At 33.5% G+C, this 18,996-nt stretch overlaps 5 protein-coding genes and 1 long non-coding RNA gene across 9 annotated transcripts in view; 3 read left to right on the top strand and 3 right to left on the bottom strand.

Annotated features, from left to right (window-relative positions):
• LOC136347356 (SH2 domain-containing protein 4A-like) overlaps nt 1-5,820 on the bottom strand; it is a 45,596-nt gene extending 39,776 nt beyond the window's left edge. Inside the window, exon 1 of the mRNA XM_066297273.1 lies at nt 5,391-5,820. The gene's annotated coding sequence lies outside the window, so the exon portion shown is untranslated. The remainder of the gene's footprint in view (nt 1-5,390) is intronic.
• Nucleotides 5,821-8,003: 2,183 nt separating this feature from the next.
• Nucleotides 8,004-9,590, bottom strand: LOC136347372 (uncharacterized). The gene is made up of 3 exons (XR_010733486.1): nt 9,513-9,590; nt 8,538-8,687; nt 8,004-8,305 (listed from the first exon to the last, which is right to left on the bottom strand). It is a non-coding gene; the product is annotated as an uncharacterized lncRNA (long non-coding RNA).
• On the top strand, nt 8,361-12,715 carry Nmdmc (NAD-dependent methylenetetrahydrofolate dehydrogenase). Of its 3 annotated transcripts, XM_066297280.1 has the most exons (7): nt 8,372-8,516; nt 8,991-9,284; nt 10,029-10,213; nt 10,268-10,538; nt 10,596-10,801; nt 11,299-11,421; nt 11,598-12,715. In XM_066297280.1, exons 2-7 carry the CDS (start codon nt 9,163-9,165, stop codon nt 11,723-11,725), a joined length of 1,035 nt encoding a protein of 344 aa, XP_066153377.1. In that variant the 5' UTR covers nt 8,372-8,516; nt 8,991-9,162; the 3' UTR covers nt 11,726-12,715. The 3 variants fall into 3 exon arrangements, with proteins under 3 accessions (XP_066153379.1, XP_066153377.1, XP_066153378.1); XM_066297282.1 differs by lacking the exon at nt 8,991-9,284 and having other exon boundaries at nt 8,361-8,516; XM_066297281.1 differs by lacking the exons at nt 8,372-8,516; nt 8,991-9,284 and adding an exon at nt 9,507-9,947.
• A 68-nt stretch (nt 12,716-12,783) lies between these two features.
• On the bottom strand, nt 12,784-15,393 carry LOC136347358 (activating signal cointegrator 1 complex subunit 1-like). 2 transcript variants are annotated; one of them, XM_066297276.1, is made up of 2 exons: nt 15,255-15,393; nt 12,784-13,972 (listed from the first exon to the last, which is right to left on the bottom strand). In XM_066297276.1, exon 2 carries the CDS (start codon nt 13,967-13,969, stop codon nt 12,854-12,856), a length of 1,116 nt encoding a protein of 371 aa, XP_066153373.1. In that variant the 5' UTR covers nt 13,970-13,972; nt 15,255-15,393; the 3' UTR covers nt 12,784-12,853. The 2 variants fall into 2 exon arrangements, with proteins under 2 accessions (XP_066153373.1, XP_066153374.1); XM_066297277.1 differs by lacking the exon at nt 15,255-15,393 and adding an exon at nt 14,144-14,648.
• On the top strand, nt 15,026-16,450 carry LOC136347359 (glyoxylate reductase/hydroxypyruvate reductase). Its single transcript, XM_066297279.1, has 2 exons — nt 15,026-15,356; nt 15,511-16,450. Exons 1-2 carry the CDS (start codon nt 15,166-15,168, stop codon nt 16,412-16,414), a joined length of 1,095 nt encoding a protein of 364 aa, XP_066153376.1. The 5' UTR covers nt 15,026-15,165; the 3' UTR covers nt 16,415-16,450.
• Nucleotides 16,451-16,824: 374 nt separating this feature from the next.
• bug (thioredoxin domain-containing protein bug) lies at nt 16,825-18,202 on the top strand. Its single transcript, XM_066297284.1, has 2 exons — nt 16,825-17,004; nt 17,285-18,202. The coding sequence occupies exons 1-2, from the start codon at nt 16,968-16,970 to the stop codon at nt 18,115-18,117; spliced, it is 870 nt and encodes a 289-aa protein (XP_066153381.1). The 5' UTR covers nt 16,825-16,967; the 3' UTR covers nt 18,118-18,202.
• Nucleotides 18,203-18,996: the final 794 nt, after the last annotated feature.

Below are 18,996 nucleotides of genomic sequence, written 5' to 3'. Positions count from 1 at the left end.
AGGCATTTTCTCATGATTAAGGAAAACAATTGTGTGGAAATTAAGAATTAAGCTAAATCTCTTCAGTTAATATCGGCCACAACAGCCAAGTTTAAGGTGTTTACCACTTAATTTGACCAATTTTACTACTGCTGTAAAACACCAAGTGCTGCTTGGTTTATCGTTCATTTGTAACTTAGTAAGTCGTAACTGAGTAAATTAATAGAACAAATCAATGGTAGAAAACCGTGAAAGCTTCACACCTCTTGAAAGACGAGTAAATTCTTACACCTAAATATTTGCACCGTTAGAGCAACTTTTACTCATCAAAAGCTCCATTTATGCCAATATTTACAATAATTTTAACCTGTCAGTGTGGATAATGGAAAGTATCAATCAAAGGAACAATGACAACAATTTTATTTTAAAAATAGCCATGATCGCTGTCGCTTTGCCCATAAAAGGACTTTATTACCATACAGTGAGTCTAGGTGTAATTACCTGGTCATTTGCTGAAGATGTAATTGCTACAAAAATCCTATTGGCTTTAACAGGAATGCCGAATCTTATGAATACGTTATTAGTATGTTCACCTTCGATTAGTTAATTAGTCGCTAATGCGTTTATTGAATTTTCACCATTATCAAATTAAGTACTTTACCTCTTCACACTGGGTACCTGCAGAAAATTCAACAAAACTTTGACCTAAAAGCTGAGGACACAGCAATTATCCCTTCAAGCTATTGTGTTGCCTAAGGAAGTCGATAATGGAAAAATTGTGTAAACAAAGATTTGCATTTGCATGGTTTACTGCAGAAAATTGATTGATAAGGAGTTCTTCTATGGTTAGGCAGATAGGTACCTACTGATGCGTAGAAGTCCCTGCTCCCAGAGCCTTGTCGAACTAAACTGCTCACAAAAATAGTCGCAATGGAGACTCCAATTTTGGAAACCCTCCGGCGATTTTCCGAAACACAAAACAGTCTGAAACTCTCGCTTTTTCTGTAGAATTGCTGAAGAATACTCTTCTTGAAAACAATGTTGTTACCCTCTCTGAAGTGAGTGATGAGAAATGGACTGCCATGGTAATTTTGATTGGACCACCAGGCATACCATTAGATATCGACATTATATCGTTACACAGAACTTTGGGAATGGGCAGACAATAATGCTCTTCCACATCGGCCTGAAATTGTCAATGAGGTCCTGAAGGAGAATGACGTTACGCAGTGAACTGGCTTCGAGATCGCCGGATTTGAGGCTGATAGAACGCAGGTGGAACATCTAAAATTGGACGAGGAAGAGCAAGAGCTTCAAAATATAGATTGCGGTTAGGGAAGTATAAAAGGAAAGAAATAAAACTTGAGCAATGTGAGAATGTATTTCACAGAAAGAGCAAAAGTAAAGTTTCAGGTAGTTGTCAACGCAAGTGAAACTGAATACGTGTGTGTAAGCGGAGAAAACCCTGTTTGGTTTTGGTCACTCTTACTCTCTAAGAAGGTCGATCGAGAATTGGCATTAAGTGACGAATGTAGAACATTCTTCCTTATCTCACAGAATAGTGAGATCTTCTATATTGAAAATCGAGTTGGTTCAAATTAGATTTTCACAACGATAACGTCAATGCAACAGTGGGGCTTAACATATTTTTTGTTTGTAATCTCGTGCACCATTCAGGGATTTTTTTTACTGAATAGCAGTCTACAACACTGATTCTCTACGAAATGATCTTTCAGACGCAATTTATTTCTTAGATGCAGGATGTTCGAATGAAACCAGCTAAATTTTTGAAAAGTTCTCAGATGTCTACCAAAGCTGCTAAATGCCTTTAAAACAACCTTAGCTATCAAATACAGGGGGTTGAAAACTAGAATTTCTACGTAGTACTTTTCTTTACCCTGTATAACATTACGAAAAAAATATTTCAAAATTCCTCAATAGCTTTAGGGGAAACGAACTTTCAAAGTTTTTTTGTTCAAGAAAATCGACCTTTTCGAAATACGAGCAACGAAAAAGAACTGAAAACTTCAATTTTTGGACAATCTTTAAGAGCAGTTTATACTGAGTGTGACTGAAAATACCACAATGACTAAAAGATCATTATCTAGGCAGCATGCGCAATCTTAAACAAACTTTGTGCTTTAATGCGATATTCCTGCGAGAACAATCACACCTTTTTGTTTGGCTTTTGGGTGATGATAACAAATTGGGATTGATAATGATCGTTTACGCCAACGAATTGTTTTTAATTTAAAGAAAAATTGTATTTAATATACTTGAATGTTTTGCAAATGTATTCCAAATCACTGAACCCGTCGGTGGAGCTAAATCTCAGACATCATGGTCTGCAAACTCGATAAATCGAACCTATTGAAATTAGAAACAATGAAGTTCATTCCCCTTATCATAATTTATTGATTATTCAAATCTTTGCCCAAGTATAGTTATATAAAGACAATGCCTTATTGTTATTCTGTAAGAAAATACGTGCTTTTATCATTTGCAGCCAGGGATGAATATAAATGGCTAATGGAGACGAATGATGGAGCGAACTGAAGAAGAGATAACAAAGAATAACTTTCTTTTGAAGATTGTTTATACCTCACTTTAACAACTTATTAGATTATGAGTCGTTTCTGGCTAACCTGAACTAACCTTTTTTACTAAAAGATTAGATAATCTATTACTAGACATATGAGCGAGCTGAAAGCTATGTTGGGTTGGTATACTCATCCAAGATCAACGACCGACAAAACTCTTTCTCTTTCTTCACCCTGATGAACCCTCCCGAAACTGCGTAAGCAATACTTCGAGAGAGAGATGGAAGACCATTCGGATTTTTCAACTCTCTTACAATTTTTCTCTTCTATCTCTCTAGTTCCCCTTTATTTTAATTATTCCCTCCAGCATCTTCGTTATCGATATCCAAGATTTTCCATTCTTCATTAAAAATTCCGCAGTATTGATCTTTGTCAATCACACATTGCAGATTTGTGTTAAACTTAATATTTATAGAGATCAAAAGGTAAGTTATACAGGGTTTCCAAAACCGATGGGCTATCTCTTAAACGGTGAGAGTCACAGGGTGATTTAAATTAGAAGAAATAAGTTATTATAAAAGAACAAAAATTGGGCGAAATATTAATTTTCTAAACAAATCGAAAACTAAAGGTTTTTGAGTTAAATGTTTGATACCAAAATTTTATAGTTCTCTTATGTCTAGAAACCAGTAAATTTCTAATTTTCAAATATTGCTTCATTTTTAAGAGACAATTAATAAGGTAAAAACTTTAATGTTTTAAATACGGACCTGTACAATTTTTGGGTGAATATTAAGAGCCCTAAATAAACCATGTGCAATGTTTAATGTTTTAATTTAAAATAGGTTTTTATTTTTTCAACAAACTAAACCAGTCCAAAAGTTGTAAGTAAAAAATGCAACTTCTATATTATTATTAAAAATGTTATGTAGTGTTAAATAAATTATCAATCAAGCCATAGTTAATCAATAATAAATTAGTAATAATAAACATTTAATTTAGAACACATTCAAACTTGAAAGTATGAAAGATTATAAAAAAACAGAAAAATAATATCTGAATAGATATAAATAATTATTTTTATTTATTGCTAAATTATATTATTATGTTATAACATATTATTAAAACCTTTAGTTTTCGATTTATTTAGAAAATTTTATTTAGCCAAGTTTGAGTTTTTCAATATAACTTGTAAACTAAAAATCATGCGGCAGCATTGTTGTCAGTTCTTGAAAGAGTATTAAATTTGACACATTTTTTTCTAATTCAACCGTCCCTGCAACTTTTACAGTTTAAGGGAGAGCAATGATGGCACAAAATTTAGAACATCTTGTAGAACGATTTAATTCCTGCTTTTGACGGCCTCTTGATCTTGAGGTCTCCGAGTTCCAAGAAGGCATGTCTATAACTCCCACTTTCAAGCATGAAAAATTCTGAACAGTTCAATGTGTTCAAGCCCAACTAAAACATATAAATCACGCTAGGCGTCAAGGGACGTCGCTGAAAGCGTAAGTTAAAAACTATACCAAAAAATAAATTCTTTAGCTTTGATTTCCATTCTAAATCTGAAAAGTATTATGCCCCAAAAAAAGGGAAAAAATTTAATGTTAAAATCATAACAAGTACGTTTAAAAAAAATAAAACAGAAAAACCTCACTATAACTTTAAGATGTCGCATTTCTCTTCAAAGCTCGAAATGCGTCACATATTTTTAGCCTCGTATGGCCATGTTTCATGGAGATTTCAAGTGCATTCCAAGGGTACCAATACCAAGGGCGCACGACGGTATTATTACGTTCGTACTGGTTAAAATATTTAACTTGTGATTTAATTTATGACTTCAAAAGGTAATTTATTATCAAATTCCTTTGGAGAACATGTTCATTCGCTAAATCAATTTACGCCAACCATGTCATAAAATAGGATCAAACAGGAATCAGTGATCTACTTAATTCGTGTTTTGGTGTGAAACTAGAATTGAAAATTTATGTCAGAAAATGCGTACAAACAAATTAGCGATAAATGATAGATTTTGCAATTTAACAATGTTTTTAATTTCGTGAAATTATTCTTTATTTCGCTCATGGCTAATCATTCATAAAAAGTCGTAAAAATCCGCCACCACAAAACGTGATCTAAATATTAGTGTTTCTTTCTCAATATCAAAAGCCTCATACAAGGTGTTATTTAAGTACGTTACCAAACTTCAAGTGGTGATTCTGAGATGAAAAGTGTATATAAACATAGGACCGCCGATGCTCCGTTTTTGAGAAACTTGGTGTCAAATTTTTTTTAAATGGTTTTTTCGAAAAAATCTTAATAATTCTTTAGCCAATTTTGTTGAAATTTTGCAATATTATTTATGGTTATTACTGTTGTTTATGCGTCACTGACTATTTTAAAACTTTTATATTTTTTTCACATTAAGTAGCTGAAAATAAAACGTTTTTTTCTTTTCAATTTGTTGTTAATGCAAAAAAAAATTAAGTATCAAAAAAGTCAGTGACGCATAAATTCGAACAATAACTATAAGAAACATCGCCAAATTTCAACAAAATCGACTGAGGAATTATTAAGATCTTTAGGAAAAAATGATTTTTTTTTTAAGTTCGACACCCTGTATTTTACAAATAAAGCATTACCGGACCTTTGATTATATTCATTTGCCGTCTCAGAACCACTCAAAGGATCGCCCCCTTAAATTTGGTTACGTACTTAAATGACGCCTTGTATACTAAATAAAATCTATGAAGCAGGTATTTACCATTCCAATCAAATTAAAATTATTTTATAACTCATTGTTCGGTGCTGTCTTGCACCGTTGCTAAACCCCAACTCAAACAGCTTTTTACAACTCAACCACATTTTTACCTTTGCTTGGGTTCAAGATGCTTGTCCGAATAACGGCCCAACACAAATTCCTTCTCTCCTGCAGCGAATTCCGAATTAGCGATCGAAGTCAACGGTACCACACTTCTTCGGGTCAACAGGAGCCAAAGTCAATAATGCAATAACTCTCGACACGTTCCATTAACTGCGTTGCAATACCATTTAATGGTGACTGACGAATAGATGAAGAATATCCACCGGTCGCGTCAAAACTTTCTTATCTATTATTCATAAACCATCAGGATGGGAGACTATATCAGAATAGAGTAGTACCAAACTCATGTGCATGTGTGTTTTGTTTGAACCGGTGCGATCTATGCCGGGAAAATACGCGCGTGCGCTTCTTTCCGTGCACTAACAGGGCGGTACTCCTGCTCTGATCACGATTTGCTGCGAACTGACTACTTAAGTGCGGTACTGCCGAAGACGTTTCGAAATTTCACGGTCTGTCCTTTGACTTTGGTGAGGATTGTAATGGGTGATGGTGACTATTCTGGTGTGGGTCCATTGACAATGGGATTTAATTTGAACCATGAGGTTATTTTTGATTTTATGAGCAGTGGCGCACATAGAGGACTTCTGCTTGAAAGCGTCATGCCCCTATTTTTTAGAAGAAAAAGCAACTAATTTTGAGGATTCAAGTAGCAATAAGTATCTCGATAGCGATTAAATCTTTTAGGCACTTAAGAATCATGCTCCTAGACCGCAATTTTCTTTGAAGCTTTCCATAACACAATTATTTAATTTTCATTTCACAATTTATTTGATAGATCATATTCCTTATAGCCACAAAACCGTAGATACAAGTCCCTGATCAGCAAGAATTTTATTACTAGGTCACTTTCATTTTACTTAGGTATTTCCCGTTTCCTAATTTTTGCGTGTATGTTTTAAAAGGCTGATTAAAGAGGAAGACTACAAACACCTCCTGCATATGCACAAAAAATTCTTGTTTTAAAATGAGGTAAGAAGTTCAATTAAGTATGCATTTGCATGCAAATGCTTCGTCACGCGATGGTGGGTGTTCGCAATTGAGGTAAATTTTTTTTTGATTCTCAATAAGGGCTAAAGATGACTTAGGTAGTGACGAACCTGTGGTTTCATTGAATGAAACAAAATATAAACTGAAAAAACTGGCCTGATCTTCTAATCTTACCCTTCTTGATTTTTTTTAGGTCTTTGGTTACATTTGAAAAATGACACCCAACTGTTCAATTGAAGATTTTCGGCAACAATATTAGAAAATCTAGCCATATTCTAAACAAGTTTTTCTAACAATTTTTCCTCAAAATGGAGTTCGAATATAGAGATTTGAGCTTAGGACTCTACTAAAAGGACGCATTGATTACTTCTACCTTCCAACCTGCATAATTGCGGCAATTTTTCATGGTTCTATTATGCTTGCTTCATGGATTAAGGATGCCATATACTCTTACTATAATCATATCTATTCGTTCTGGTACCGAATATGAAAACATCTTTCCAATTAAAATCTTTAAATGCTTCGAATAAACAAATTACTTTTAACTAAATATGACAGACCTAATGAGGATGGAAATGTAACTTAATATCAAAATTCGATGGATATCTTGGCAAATTCATATGGCATAATATAGAAACAGTGTATTTAGATATTTTTCTAAAAATGTAAAATTTTAGGTAGAGCTAGGTATAGGCAACTCTAATGATATTCGATAGATAGGTAAATTTGGCATCTAATAACAACACAACATATCGAGTGTCCCATTTAAATTAAAGAAGTTATTGAAAGTTGTACGAATTTGCAGCAACTTTTAGAACATCCTGTACGATTTGCTGGCTTTTGGAAAGTTACAGTCAAAATTGGGCCCATCGTTGGTTTGCCATTAAAATGTTGTTTTAAAAACTTGAATATGGGATGAGAGATTGGATGTTGAAAATGATCTTGTTTTTTTACAAAAACTGAATTATTTTCAAAACCGCTAAAATTAGATACCATAAACCTTAATCAAACTTAATTTTATTTTAATGGTCCAATTCAAAAATGATATAATATACAGGAGGCCCCATTAAAAAATGCAACTTTTATCTATTACATATGTTTGAGACACGCTCTATACTCTAAAAATAATTTTAGAACGTAGCCCTAGTTCATCTTTTTAAGTCTCAAAAAAGGAACAGTTAAAAATCTCTTAGCTTCGTCATGAAATTCCGAGGCGTTACTTGTGGCCCACCCCCTGCATCTACCTATCAGAGAATGGATATACTCCGTTCTGCTTGCAAATCAGCCCTTCTATGATTTTTAGATAGTTCCGTGACCATACGCAACTACTTATTATTACTTAAAATGGGGCTTATGGAGGCGAAGTATGAAAGGGCAAGACTCGGACTTGAGTATTAACGCTTAATAATAATGGAAAATTTTCATGTCAAGTAAAATTTTCTTTCTAGAAACGTATATGACGTATTTCAATACTCCATTAACTTTTAATCTACAAAGGATACGATAATTGTTGGGTCAGTTAGTAATAAAAAGAACCGGAATTTACCAGATTGGCGGCCTTAATTAGGCATTAATCTTGGTGTTTTCATATTCTTTTATTAGCTGATTAAGATTATTTTATATTAATTTTATTAGATTATATTAAATAGCTTATGGAATACTGCACGGTTGAATATACAACTGTTAGCGAAAGGACGAAATAATAGTTTTCCGATTTACTTAACCATAAATTGCCGACTTTTTGCCATGATGCGTTTGGGTTGAATCTTGGGGATTCACCGAAAGGATCGTCATTTTATTGTTAGCATAACTGTTTAGATATCACATTTTTAATTTACTTTTAATAATAAAACTGCTGAGCCCTTAACGATATGCGACTACCATTCTAGCACCGTCAGAGTTCGCGAATCCATACCTGGAGGAAAAAGGCGAAAACGCCTGTTAATTAAACGTCAACTTCAACATTCATCACCTGTTTTTTTTGTATTTTTATGTATTGTTATTGTTAATAATTTTTATATTTTTATAATTTTTATTAAAAAATAAAATTCTTTATTTGTCTTTACTTACGACTTCCAATTATATGCCAAATATAACTAAAATTGTTCTAAAATGACTACAGACGGGTAAGCCTCTCTATCATCTACCTTTTCTATCTATTTGGCCTAAATAGCCACTTTGTGGCTGCAGCTGCCATGCCCGCTTACTGCTCATTCCATCCCAGACTATGTGGTTGAATCTTATCTTTAAACACGTTTGCTAATTGTGCTCCCTTGCAGGATCATCCTCAGTGAAAACTGCAAATCAAAGACATGAAAAAACCTATTAAAAATTGTTTGATAAAACTATTTCAAAATTGGTTACATCACTACTTATTGTTTTTCTGTAATTGTGGTGTGTGATAAACTTGACCCCTCATTGCCCCCTGCAGAGAATTATCAATTTTAAAATAGGATGTTAACCCTAGAATATTTCTAAAGAATCCATCATAATTTAAGTTGGGAAATCAAGTAAACTTTTCGAGGAAGCAAGATTTGCAGTTTATAAATAGGCTCTCAGTCCTAGCAACATATTACAAGAACAATTTGTACTTGTTGTAGTTGATCATTTGTGAGCATTTTTGGTAAAGCTCTGCATCATAGATGACAGCATGGAGCACCTGACATGATCATGAATGTCTAACATTGTTATGATGGCTACCACACTACCGATTCCTAAAAGAAAATTATTTTTTTTGCAAACACAAGGTGTTACACATGCACAAGCTATAACATGTTTATTCTGTCAAAATATATAATTACAAGAAGTGTACAGTCAGCAGCATTAAGAAGAGGCTTCAAACAGACAGAATGTGTGCGATTTTCCTTTTTCACCAAGAGCCCATCTGAGTCTCAGTAAGTTGAAGATTTAAGTAGCTGACACTTTAATCTTAAGCATTATTTCTGATGAGAGTGTTAAGCAGCACTAAAGCATTGTTCAAATTACCCCTTCAAAATTACAATCATAAATGATAGATGTGAGATTTAATGTGAGTATAAAGCTCAACTGTATAAGTAATGAAATAACCTCATAGATAAATTCATAAACATCAAGTGTCTGATGTTAACAGATCATAAATTCACCATTAGAAATTGTTGAAGTTATTTTGTTTGTCATGTTTGCCCATACTTGGTCCAGTGGTCTGGATACACACGTTACAGTGATAATAACAGAACATTAAATAGGTATTGCACAAAAATTACACCATTGTAGACATATCCATTTCTGAATCAAAGACAGAACAAAAATATGACGTAAACAAATCTATATCTCCACTGTATTTTATGCTGATAACATTTCTGATGCAAATAAATTGGAATTGGTTAATTACAACATTTATATGGTCCGAAGATTACCACACTTTTTGTTTTTAACGGAGTATATAAAGGAGAACTCTAAAAGTCTATTTTGTAGTATTCCTTTTAGCACTCTGCTACCACTAACCGCCTTGTATTAAAAACTCGATACGGTATTACCATGCCAGAGGTACTTTCCAGTGTAAAGAAATTAAGGCAGCTGTATGTAGTAGTTTTTGTATTTACTCTTTATCCAGTTTTTGTGCGACACTATGAAACTAAAATAAATTTTGTAATTTGCAGAAGATCTGCCAACTTCATTGACGGTAAGAAAGTTGCTCAAGATATTAGAACCGAACTGAAGACTCAGGTAGATGAATGGATAAATCAAGGTCATCGAAACCCTTGCTTAATTGCCATATTAGTTGGAGAGGACCCAGCAAGTGAAAAATATGTGGAATTTAAAATGAAAGCTGCACTAGAAGTTGGTAAGTCCGTTCGTTTTTTTCTTACACGTCCGGAACCAAAGTTATTATGCATAGGAATTAAGTCAAGAACAATTAGATTACCTCATTCAACTGGAGAAGCAGAAATCATAAAACAGATTCATACACTCAATCAGAATCCAGAAGTTGATGGAATTTTGGTACAGCTACCTTTGCCAGAGCATGTGAGTGAACGGAACGTGTGTAATGCCGTACATCCACTAAAAGATGTGGATGGATTTCATACGACGAATATAGGAAAATTAACATTGAATTCTGATACTTTTGTGCCTGCCACGGCCTTGGCAGTTTATGAATTAATTAAAAGGTATAAGAACTCTTTTCTGATTAATTTCAGAGGTATTTTAATGTTTAAGTAAAATAGGTATAACATTCCTACGTTTGGAAAAAACGTTGTTGTATGTGGAAGATCCAAAAACGTGGGTTTACCCATAGTTCTTCTTCTACACTCTGATGCCAGAAATGAATTGCCAGGCTGTGAAGCGACAGTAACGTTGTGTCATCGGCACACTCCGCCAGAGCAATTGGAGATGTTCGCCAAGCAAGCAGATATTATTATCACTGCCACTGGTGAGTACTTAAAATTGATGCAAACGTTTTTAAGCTACTGATGTATTTTATATTATCAATGGAATTAGTGAGAAATCGGAAACAGTTGTTCATAATAATAGCTTTGTAAAAAAAGCTGTACGAATATGTTTTTTATTTTTATGATAATTACCACTTTATATTCTGGGAACAACTAAGTCATTTGGTAGCAAAACGAACCAGATTATACTGGATCAGCGACCTTATATATGGAAACTATTGTCATGTTTTTATATTCGGCTATTAATAAATAAATATTTTTCAGCTTTATAAAAACAATAATAGTCTAATCAACAGAACAGTAAAGGCTACTTGCGGCATTTAAAGCAGTAGCCTATTGAACTTCTATGAAGATTTAGAGTTGATTAATTAAAATTGGGACATGACAAAATATTTTTAACTTTCCAATTCATAAGCATGAACCTATTTCTTTAGCTTCCGAAGTTTAAAAAATGTTGACAATTTTTTTCCAATTGCAGGGGTAGTAAATTTAATAAAACCTCACATGGTTAAACCTGGTGCCTGTGTTATCGATGTTGGCATTAATCGAATTACCACTGAGGAAGGAAAAACGAAACTTGTGGGAGATATAAACTTTGAAGGTAAAAAAAAATTGCTGTACATTAACTAGTTGAAATCAATATTTTTCTCAATGTCCTTAAAACATCATCGCAATACTCTTCAGTAATTTTTTTCAAACAAAGTAATGCATTTTTGTGGATTATTACTATATATAGAATGGTAAATTATATTTATGTACTTTTTTATATTATTCCAGAAGTGAGTAAAGTAGCTGGATATATTACTCCAGTACCCGGTGGAGTAGGCCCAATGACGGTGGCAATGCTGATGTTTAATACTTTCAAAGCCGCTAAGCATATCCTTCACAGTATAAATGAAAATTAGTTTATGCAGTTTTTCAGACTGCTACTCATACACATTCATGTGTTCATTATACAATATGTTTCCTAAATGTTAGGCAAAAATTTAGGGGGCTATTCTCTAAGTAATTATAAGAATTATTTGTCTCTTAGCGAATTTAGGAAAAATGCTTTATCCCTCAGATAGACAGTGATAAATGATTTTCATGAAATTTATTAAAAACAATAATAATTGTTTAAAATGACTGTCACCAGCTTGGATGCGTGCTTCTAGTCTCCTCCTCATTGGCAGTCGAAACCTTCCAAAAAAGCCAGGACTGTTTTTTATTGAATTGCACCCATCAATTATGCGATTTCTCAAATTTTCCATATTTCCCACTGGATTAGTATAAACTAATGAATTTAAATGACCCCATAAGAAGTAGTCCAGAGGGTTCAAGTCTGGGGATCTAGCTGGCTATAAGTGAGGCCCACCACTACCAATTCAGCGATCTTCAAATTTTCCTTAAAAATTCGCGAGCAATCCCACTAAAATGCATTGGTGTACCATCGTGCATAAACCACATTGCATTTCTGGTTGCCAACAGCACATCTTCAAGAAATTCAGAAAGCGATTGTTTCAAAAAGTTACAATAAACTGCGCCTGTATGTCTTTATGGTAGAAATATTGGTCCAATTAGCCAATCACCCACAATTCAAACCCAAACATTTAACGAAAATTAACTTCTTTGAACCATTTTAATAAAAAATAAAAAAAATTGTCAAACATTAATGATCTTGTATCTAGGGAACGAAGTATTTTTCCTAAAATCAGCAAAGGAAACATTTCTTAAAATTACTCAGAGAATAGTCCCCAAATTTTTTCCTGACATTTAGAAACACCCTGTATACATATTACGAATTTTTATGATTCGTCAGTAATATCATTTTATAATTGCAGTATTTTGTGACTTATAGCACGACAATTACTATTGTTATGGACAAGGTTGGAATAAATTATTTATGTTTCTATAAATTTGTTTTTTTTATAGCAAATGATTATCTACAAAAGGACCACAATAATATAACAATAACACGGGTATATTTAATTTTTAGATGGATGTATTAAAATATAAATTAACGTAGGTAACTACGTAACTGTTGTCATTATATTTCATATTAAAATGGTTGTAGCTGTGTCATAATATTTAGGCTCCCCTTTATCATTGGTTGTGGTACCTCTAATACATAAATCTAACTGCCTCAACTCAAAATCTCCAAAATAGAAATCTCCATGCTTGTCCAAAATATCTCTAGCGTCAAAGGACATTTTTTCTTCCCCACTTTCACGAAAATTCGTATTCATTACTGTCATGTGAAGTTTGACTTTATCAAACTCCCGTTTAGCTAATCCAGCTTTACAAAACTGATTTGAAATTTTATTGCACATTTCCTGAAGTTTATTCAGAAGTTCTGGATTTTGCATTTGTACTTTTGAATACAGAACGTATACGTTTGAAGGATCGTCGTTCATAATCTCCAAGCCTTGAATTGTTACTTTATGCTTTTGGTTCTTACTAAATACTGAAGATATGTATTCATCATAATAAGTTTTCAGTGTTTTTTTAGCATTTTCGACTTCTTCCTCATCTAACAAGGTGAGAACCACTATCGTTAAGTGTAGTTTAACAACATTTTGAAACAAAGATTTAGTAACTCCTCGACCGGGCTTTTCTAATACACATTTTTGGAATTTCAACAAATTCTCCGTAATTGATTGGGAATTTATAGGTATTGCAATAAAATGTGTGGGAGGCATTTTATCTTTTCGTTGGGCCATTGTAATGGTTATCTGGGTCCTTGCAGAAGCCACCTTTCGTTCTGAGTCACCGCTAATAATCACATCTCCCTTTTCATTTATGCGAGGTATTTTAATTATTGTGTTGGTATTCTTTTGTAAAGCATTTAGTCTGGCCCTTTTTGCGCCAATAATATAAGGAAGTAAACTGGAAGGTACATAAAATGATGTTTGGAATTTGCCCGATTTAGTTAAAATTATATCATAGTTTTGTTCTACATCGGTACAATCTACCATTTCGTCGTCATTGTCTAAGTAAGGTTTTAAACGTGGTTTAAATTCTGTTTCTTCAGAGTTATCATTTTCAGTTAGAACTGTGGATTGATAATATATTTTTTTCCCAAATTGTAAAGGGATAACTTTTGTAGGGATTGGCCCTTTAATAGTGAAGAAGTCGGGAAACGTATTGCTTCCTCTGTGGGATGTAGACATGACCTAAAAATGAAATTAGTGGCATTGGAAACTGAGATTACACTTAAATAAGAATTCAAATTCCCTCTCTGCCACTTGAAATTTGTAAGATGCTTATTAATGAGTAGGTGTATGCAAAAATACACTTCTACACATACAGCATGATGACAGAGTCTTTTTAGGGTATTAGCGTACCTAAGATAATGGTATCCCAGATCATCACAGAATGGTTCTCTAAGTTGGTCAGTAACAGGTTTTTTTATACATGGTGTTTGGTAAAGCTATAAGAACTCTTTAATTCAAGATAGATGGGGTCTTTCGGAATTTACATAACCATATTTATCCATATGCAAAGTTTCATTGTTTTTTAAAATATCTGCCTTCCTAGATTTTTATATGAAATAATCAAATTGATGCAATTAATTCAATTTAACTTTTTTTTTTAATAATAAATACTTGCAGCTTACAGAGATATTTTTAAAAATCTTATTAATATGGGTAATGACACAGTAAAACAAATATTAATTAAATATTTTTGTTACAAACAATTATGTAGATAAATTAATGTGTTAAACTACTTGGGCACCAATTTATTCTTACATTTTAAATAAAATTTTTTCTTATGCAGCGTTAGCTCAAGAAATTAAAATTCTTAGGAACTCTAGTGTGTACTCTTTGAAATGATTTGATATTATGACAAAATTATAGTTCAAAGGATTAAGAAAAAAGAAAATATTATTTACAAGAAAATAAGCAGTATTAAATTCAAATAAATATTAATGATATTTACTTACAGCCCTAGTTCTAACTTAAACAATACTACTATTAGTTAATTTTATTTTAATGAGATCAAGACTTAATGCATTGACTTGTCCCTTATATTCTGCCCTCCCAACTTTCTCTCTTTAGCCGTTATTCCAAAAACAATGAGACTTTATATAAGGACAAATATGGTTATATAGATTCAAAAAGAATCTATCTATATTCCTTTGAAAATTTTCTATCTCTCTACTAAACACCATGTATAAACCTGAAATGAGTATGTGTTATAAATTAAATCCATTATTTTACATTTAAATGAACCGCCAGTGATGAAGTACGGCCGCCTTATCTTGTGTCATTTGATTTAACTCAAAAGAATTTTTTAGCTCAATGTGAATGTATTAATATAACAGTAAAAAGTTTATTCAAACTATTTCACATATTCGTAAAACGCAATGTCTAGTCTCCGCATAATCATCGACCAGTTTTTTTCAGCTCCATTTGTAGGCAGAAAGGTTGCAAAAGTGAAAGTGCACATTGTTACCTCTCTTGGAAATCGCAGATTTTCCACAAATAAAATGGCCAAACCTCAAGTTTATGTCACCAGGCAGATCAACAAAGAAGCCATTGATATTTTGAACCAATCGTAAGTAATCCAAATGTTCTAAAACTATTACTAAAAATAGTTTAAATAAATTCAACTTTAAAATAAAAGAAAATTCAACAAAAAATGTTTGACATATCACCAAATTTAACCTCACTTAACTCCTCATATGTTTTCATGTGACGTCACTTGACAGTTGTGAAGTTTCTTACTGGACAGGACCGGGCCCAGTCCCAAGAGATGAATTGTTGAAAAATATCAAGAATAAATCAGGCCTCTTCTGTATGCTTACGGATAGAATCGACTCAAATGTTCTGAATGAAGCTGGACACAACTTGAAAGTAGTTGCCACCATGTCTGTTGGATATGACCATCTTGACGTTCACGAAATAAAAAAACGGGGAATTAAAATGGCGTATACTCCTGATATTCTGACTGATGCTACTGCAGAACTCGCGGTCGCTCTCCTCCTAGCTACCAGCCGAAGGCTTTTGGAAGCCAATTTGGAAGCCAGGACCGGAGGATGGAAAGCTTGGTCCCCGTTTTGGATGTGCGGACCTGGTTTGAAAGGATCCACAGTTGGCATTGTTGGATTCGGAAGAATCGGCCAAGAAATTGCCAAAAGACTCAAGCCTTTCGCTCCCAGCAGAATAGTCTACTATAACAGGTCGGATAAGTTAGAAGCAGCCCAGGAAATAGGTGCAACTAGAGTCACCTTTGAAGAACTCCTTAGTCAAAGTGACTTCATAAGCGTAAGCTGCTCCTTGACTCCAGACACTAAAGAATTATTCAATGAAGCCGCTTTCAAGAAAATGAAAAATTCCGCAGTTTTTGTCAATACCAGTAGAGGAGGAGTGGTGGATCAAGACGCTTTGACCAAAGCACTGGAAACCAGGTCGATCTGGGGTGCTGGATTAGATGTCATGACGCCTGAGCCACTGCCGTTGGACCATCCTTTGTTTAAGCTCAAAAATTGTGTCATTTTGCCGCATATTGGAAGCGCATCTACTGAAACTAGGAATGACATGGGAATTCTTACTGCGAGGAATATCGTTGCAGCTTTGAAGGGAGAACCGTTGCTTACCGAGCTTATTGTGTAATTTTTATATAGGAGAAATAAATTATAATCTAAAGAACTTTAGTCATATTTTTAGTTTTAGTTTCAATCGAAATTATTTATAGATTTTAAACTTTTTTGCAAATTTACCAGCAAGATAATTATTATTGACACGAGGTAATCGCAATATTAATTCGGGAATAATTTTTTAATAGATTTCAAACACATTTATTAAATTAATAAATTATTATTTATTCATTAATTTGATATAATCACAAGGATTAGTATTTACCTTAGGTGAAAATAATAACTATTAGTCATTTAATGAAAAATTTATGACGATTACTTTCAAATATCGGGTTTAATTACTGTGTTTGTTCTAGTTGCTCTACTAAATCTTTTATCATATATTCGAAAAGTCTCTTAGATATTAATGAGAAATGTCAATGTCTCAATTGTCAAATGTGCTTTAAAGCCAAAACTAAACAGTAAAATGTGGAAACGAAAATACAAACAAGTCCTCTAGAGTATTTTGCTACTTTTCAATACTTCTTAAAATTAATACATTTAATAAACATACATTCGATGTTTTAGTAATGCAGGTCTTCACCTTAATCTGCCTTCTCAGCGTCGGTAAGTTTCAAGAATCTATAAAAACAATGTTGAATGTTAATATTGGAAGTGCACCAATGCATTAGTCCAGGGTTGGGTGTAGAAATGTGTGGAACCTTTGTTCCACTCGTCTTCGCCCTTGCTATTACCATTACCAGGTGTAGTGTGATAGCTAGAACTGTTTCTTTACTTATTTTGCACATGTGTGATCTCCCTCGTTTAAATCCAGTCTTGGATAACTGTGTACAGTATCAAATATAACTTATAAAAACCAAGTATAATTAGTAATTTCCTGCTATAGGCCATGGTTCAGCAATAGAGGAAACCAATCAGGAAATTACTGAAGAAGTTGAACAAGCCGATAGCCAGAATCTAGAGCCAATTTTTGAAGACATTCAACCAGAATTCTCAGTATTCCCAGAAAATGCTGTATCACTCCTCAACAGCAGCTCTGGCAGTATTCCTTCAAATGTAACAATTGAGGATTTCAATAATTCAACTAATACAAATTCTTCGAATGTGAGACAGGTTAATTGTTTAAAGGGAGGAAACATAACTGCCGTGCAACTAGTCAATGATACTGAACTCATAAAACTTCTAGTTCGAGATCCAGAAGTGGCTTCAGATAAAAATTCTCCTGGCCAATGCATTGTGGTGTTATTTTACTCAAAAAATTGTCCATTTTCTGGTATGGCAGCCCCACATTTTAATGCTTTACCTAGGGCTTTTCCAGATGTAAAAATGGTGGCAATAAATGCTATGCGTTACCACTTGTTTAACACACAAAATGGTATTGTGGGGGTTCCAACTGTACTTCTGTTTCATAATGGAAGACCCATTGTTAAATATAATGGTTCTGATTATAACCTTGAGATTTTTGTCAAATTTATCAAAATGTTTACTGGCATTGAACCTGAGGAAGGCTCAGTGGTCATCTCACAAGACTTTGCAGGCCCAGTAGTCACCTTTCCATCTCAAGAGACTGATATGTTTTTAATATTATCCTGGCTGTTCATTATTATTTGTTCCTGTTATTATTTTTCAAAATCGAGGGTGTGCAAATGGACATTAGAAACTGTACAGAGGTATTGGAGGGAATCTGAACAACATGCTCAACATGAGCATATGGATTAGTCTTAAGAATGTATGATGTGAGAATGTAAGTTATTGTTAATTAATGGTTAATATCTCTGTTAATAAAACAAACTAAAAACTGAAAGCACTTTGTGTTACTATCTAACTAAAATCCTTAATTCGAATTAATCTAGAAAATGTCTGAGTGATATTTGGTTCCTATGTAAGACGGGCATTTCACTAGTTGATTTTTATGGTTTTGCAAGGTCAATTAACGTTGGTAAAGTAGGTATGTGCGTCGTCACGCATAAACATTAAATTGCCCATATAGCCTACGTATACAGCAGTTGCATATATGTAGGTACCTATTTATGTACATGGTATTGGAAAACTTATGTTCAATGGACGGTTTACACTTTGCAATATTTATACTCTTTTTCCCCCTTTTTTCAAAACGGGCTTTCTGATGAAATATGGAAGTTTGTTTTGCTGGTAAGTTTTTCAAAGTACTCTCATATGGATATCGAAGACGGGTTGTCTCTATAAGATACAATAAAACACAACAAACAAAAAAACCTAACATCGTGCGGCCAGGTTCCAATGTCATATTTTAAAGCCCGAGTCCGGTGTTGAGAAGAGTCCGACCTTATCACGGACCTTGGATAAGTCTATCGGGTTAAGTTGGTGTGTGTGTGTGTGTTCTTCATTCATAAAGTGGCGTTACTATTGTGGAATTAAATAATGTATTTCTTTTTCCCATTACTAGGTTTTCTGCAGACTTATACTCTGACAGACTCAATCACCTCTAGCTTAAACACTTCTTTTATGTCAGCAACACCTTTAGATAATATAAGTATACCAGTAAAAATTCTGCAGACCTGATGCCTCCTACTCTTAAATGATTGATACCCTCTAGATGGTTACTTTTTTTTAACCAGA

The sequence above is a fragment of the Euwallacea fornicatus genome, chromosome 28 (genome assembly GCF_040115645.1).
Source record: "Euwallacea fornicatus isolate EFF26 chromosome 28, ASM4011564v1, whole genome shotgun sequence".
Classification (NCBI taxonomy): Eukaryota; Metazoa; Arthropoda; class Insecta; order Coleoptera; family Curculionidae; genus Euwallacea; species Euwallacea fornicatus.
The sequence above is the reverse complement of the archived record's forward strand: the minus strand, read 5'-3'. Positions and strand labels throughout refer to the sequence as shown.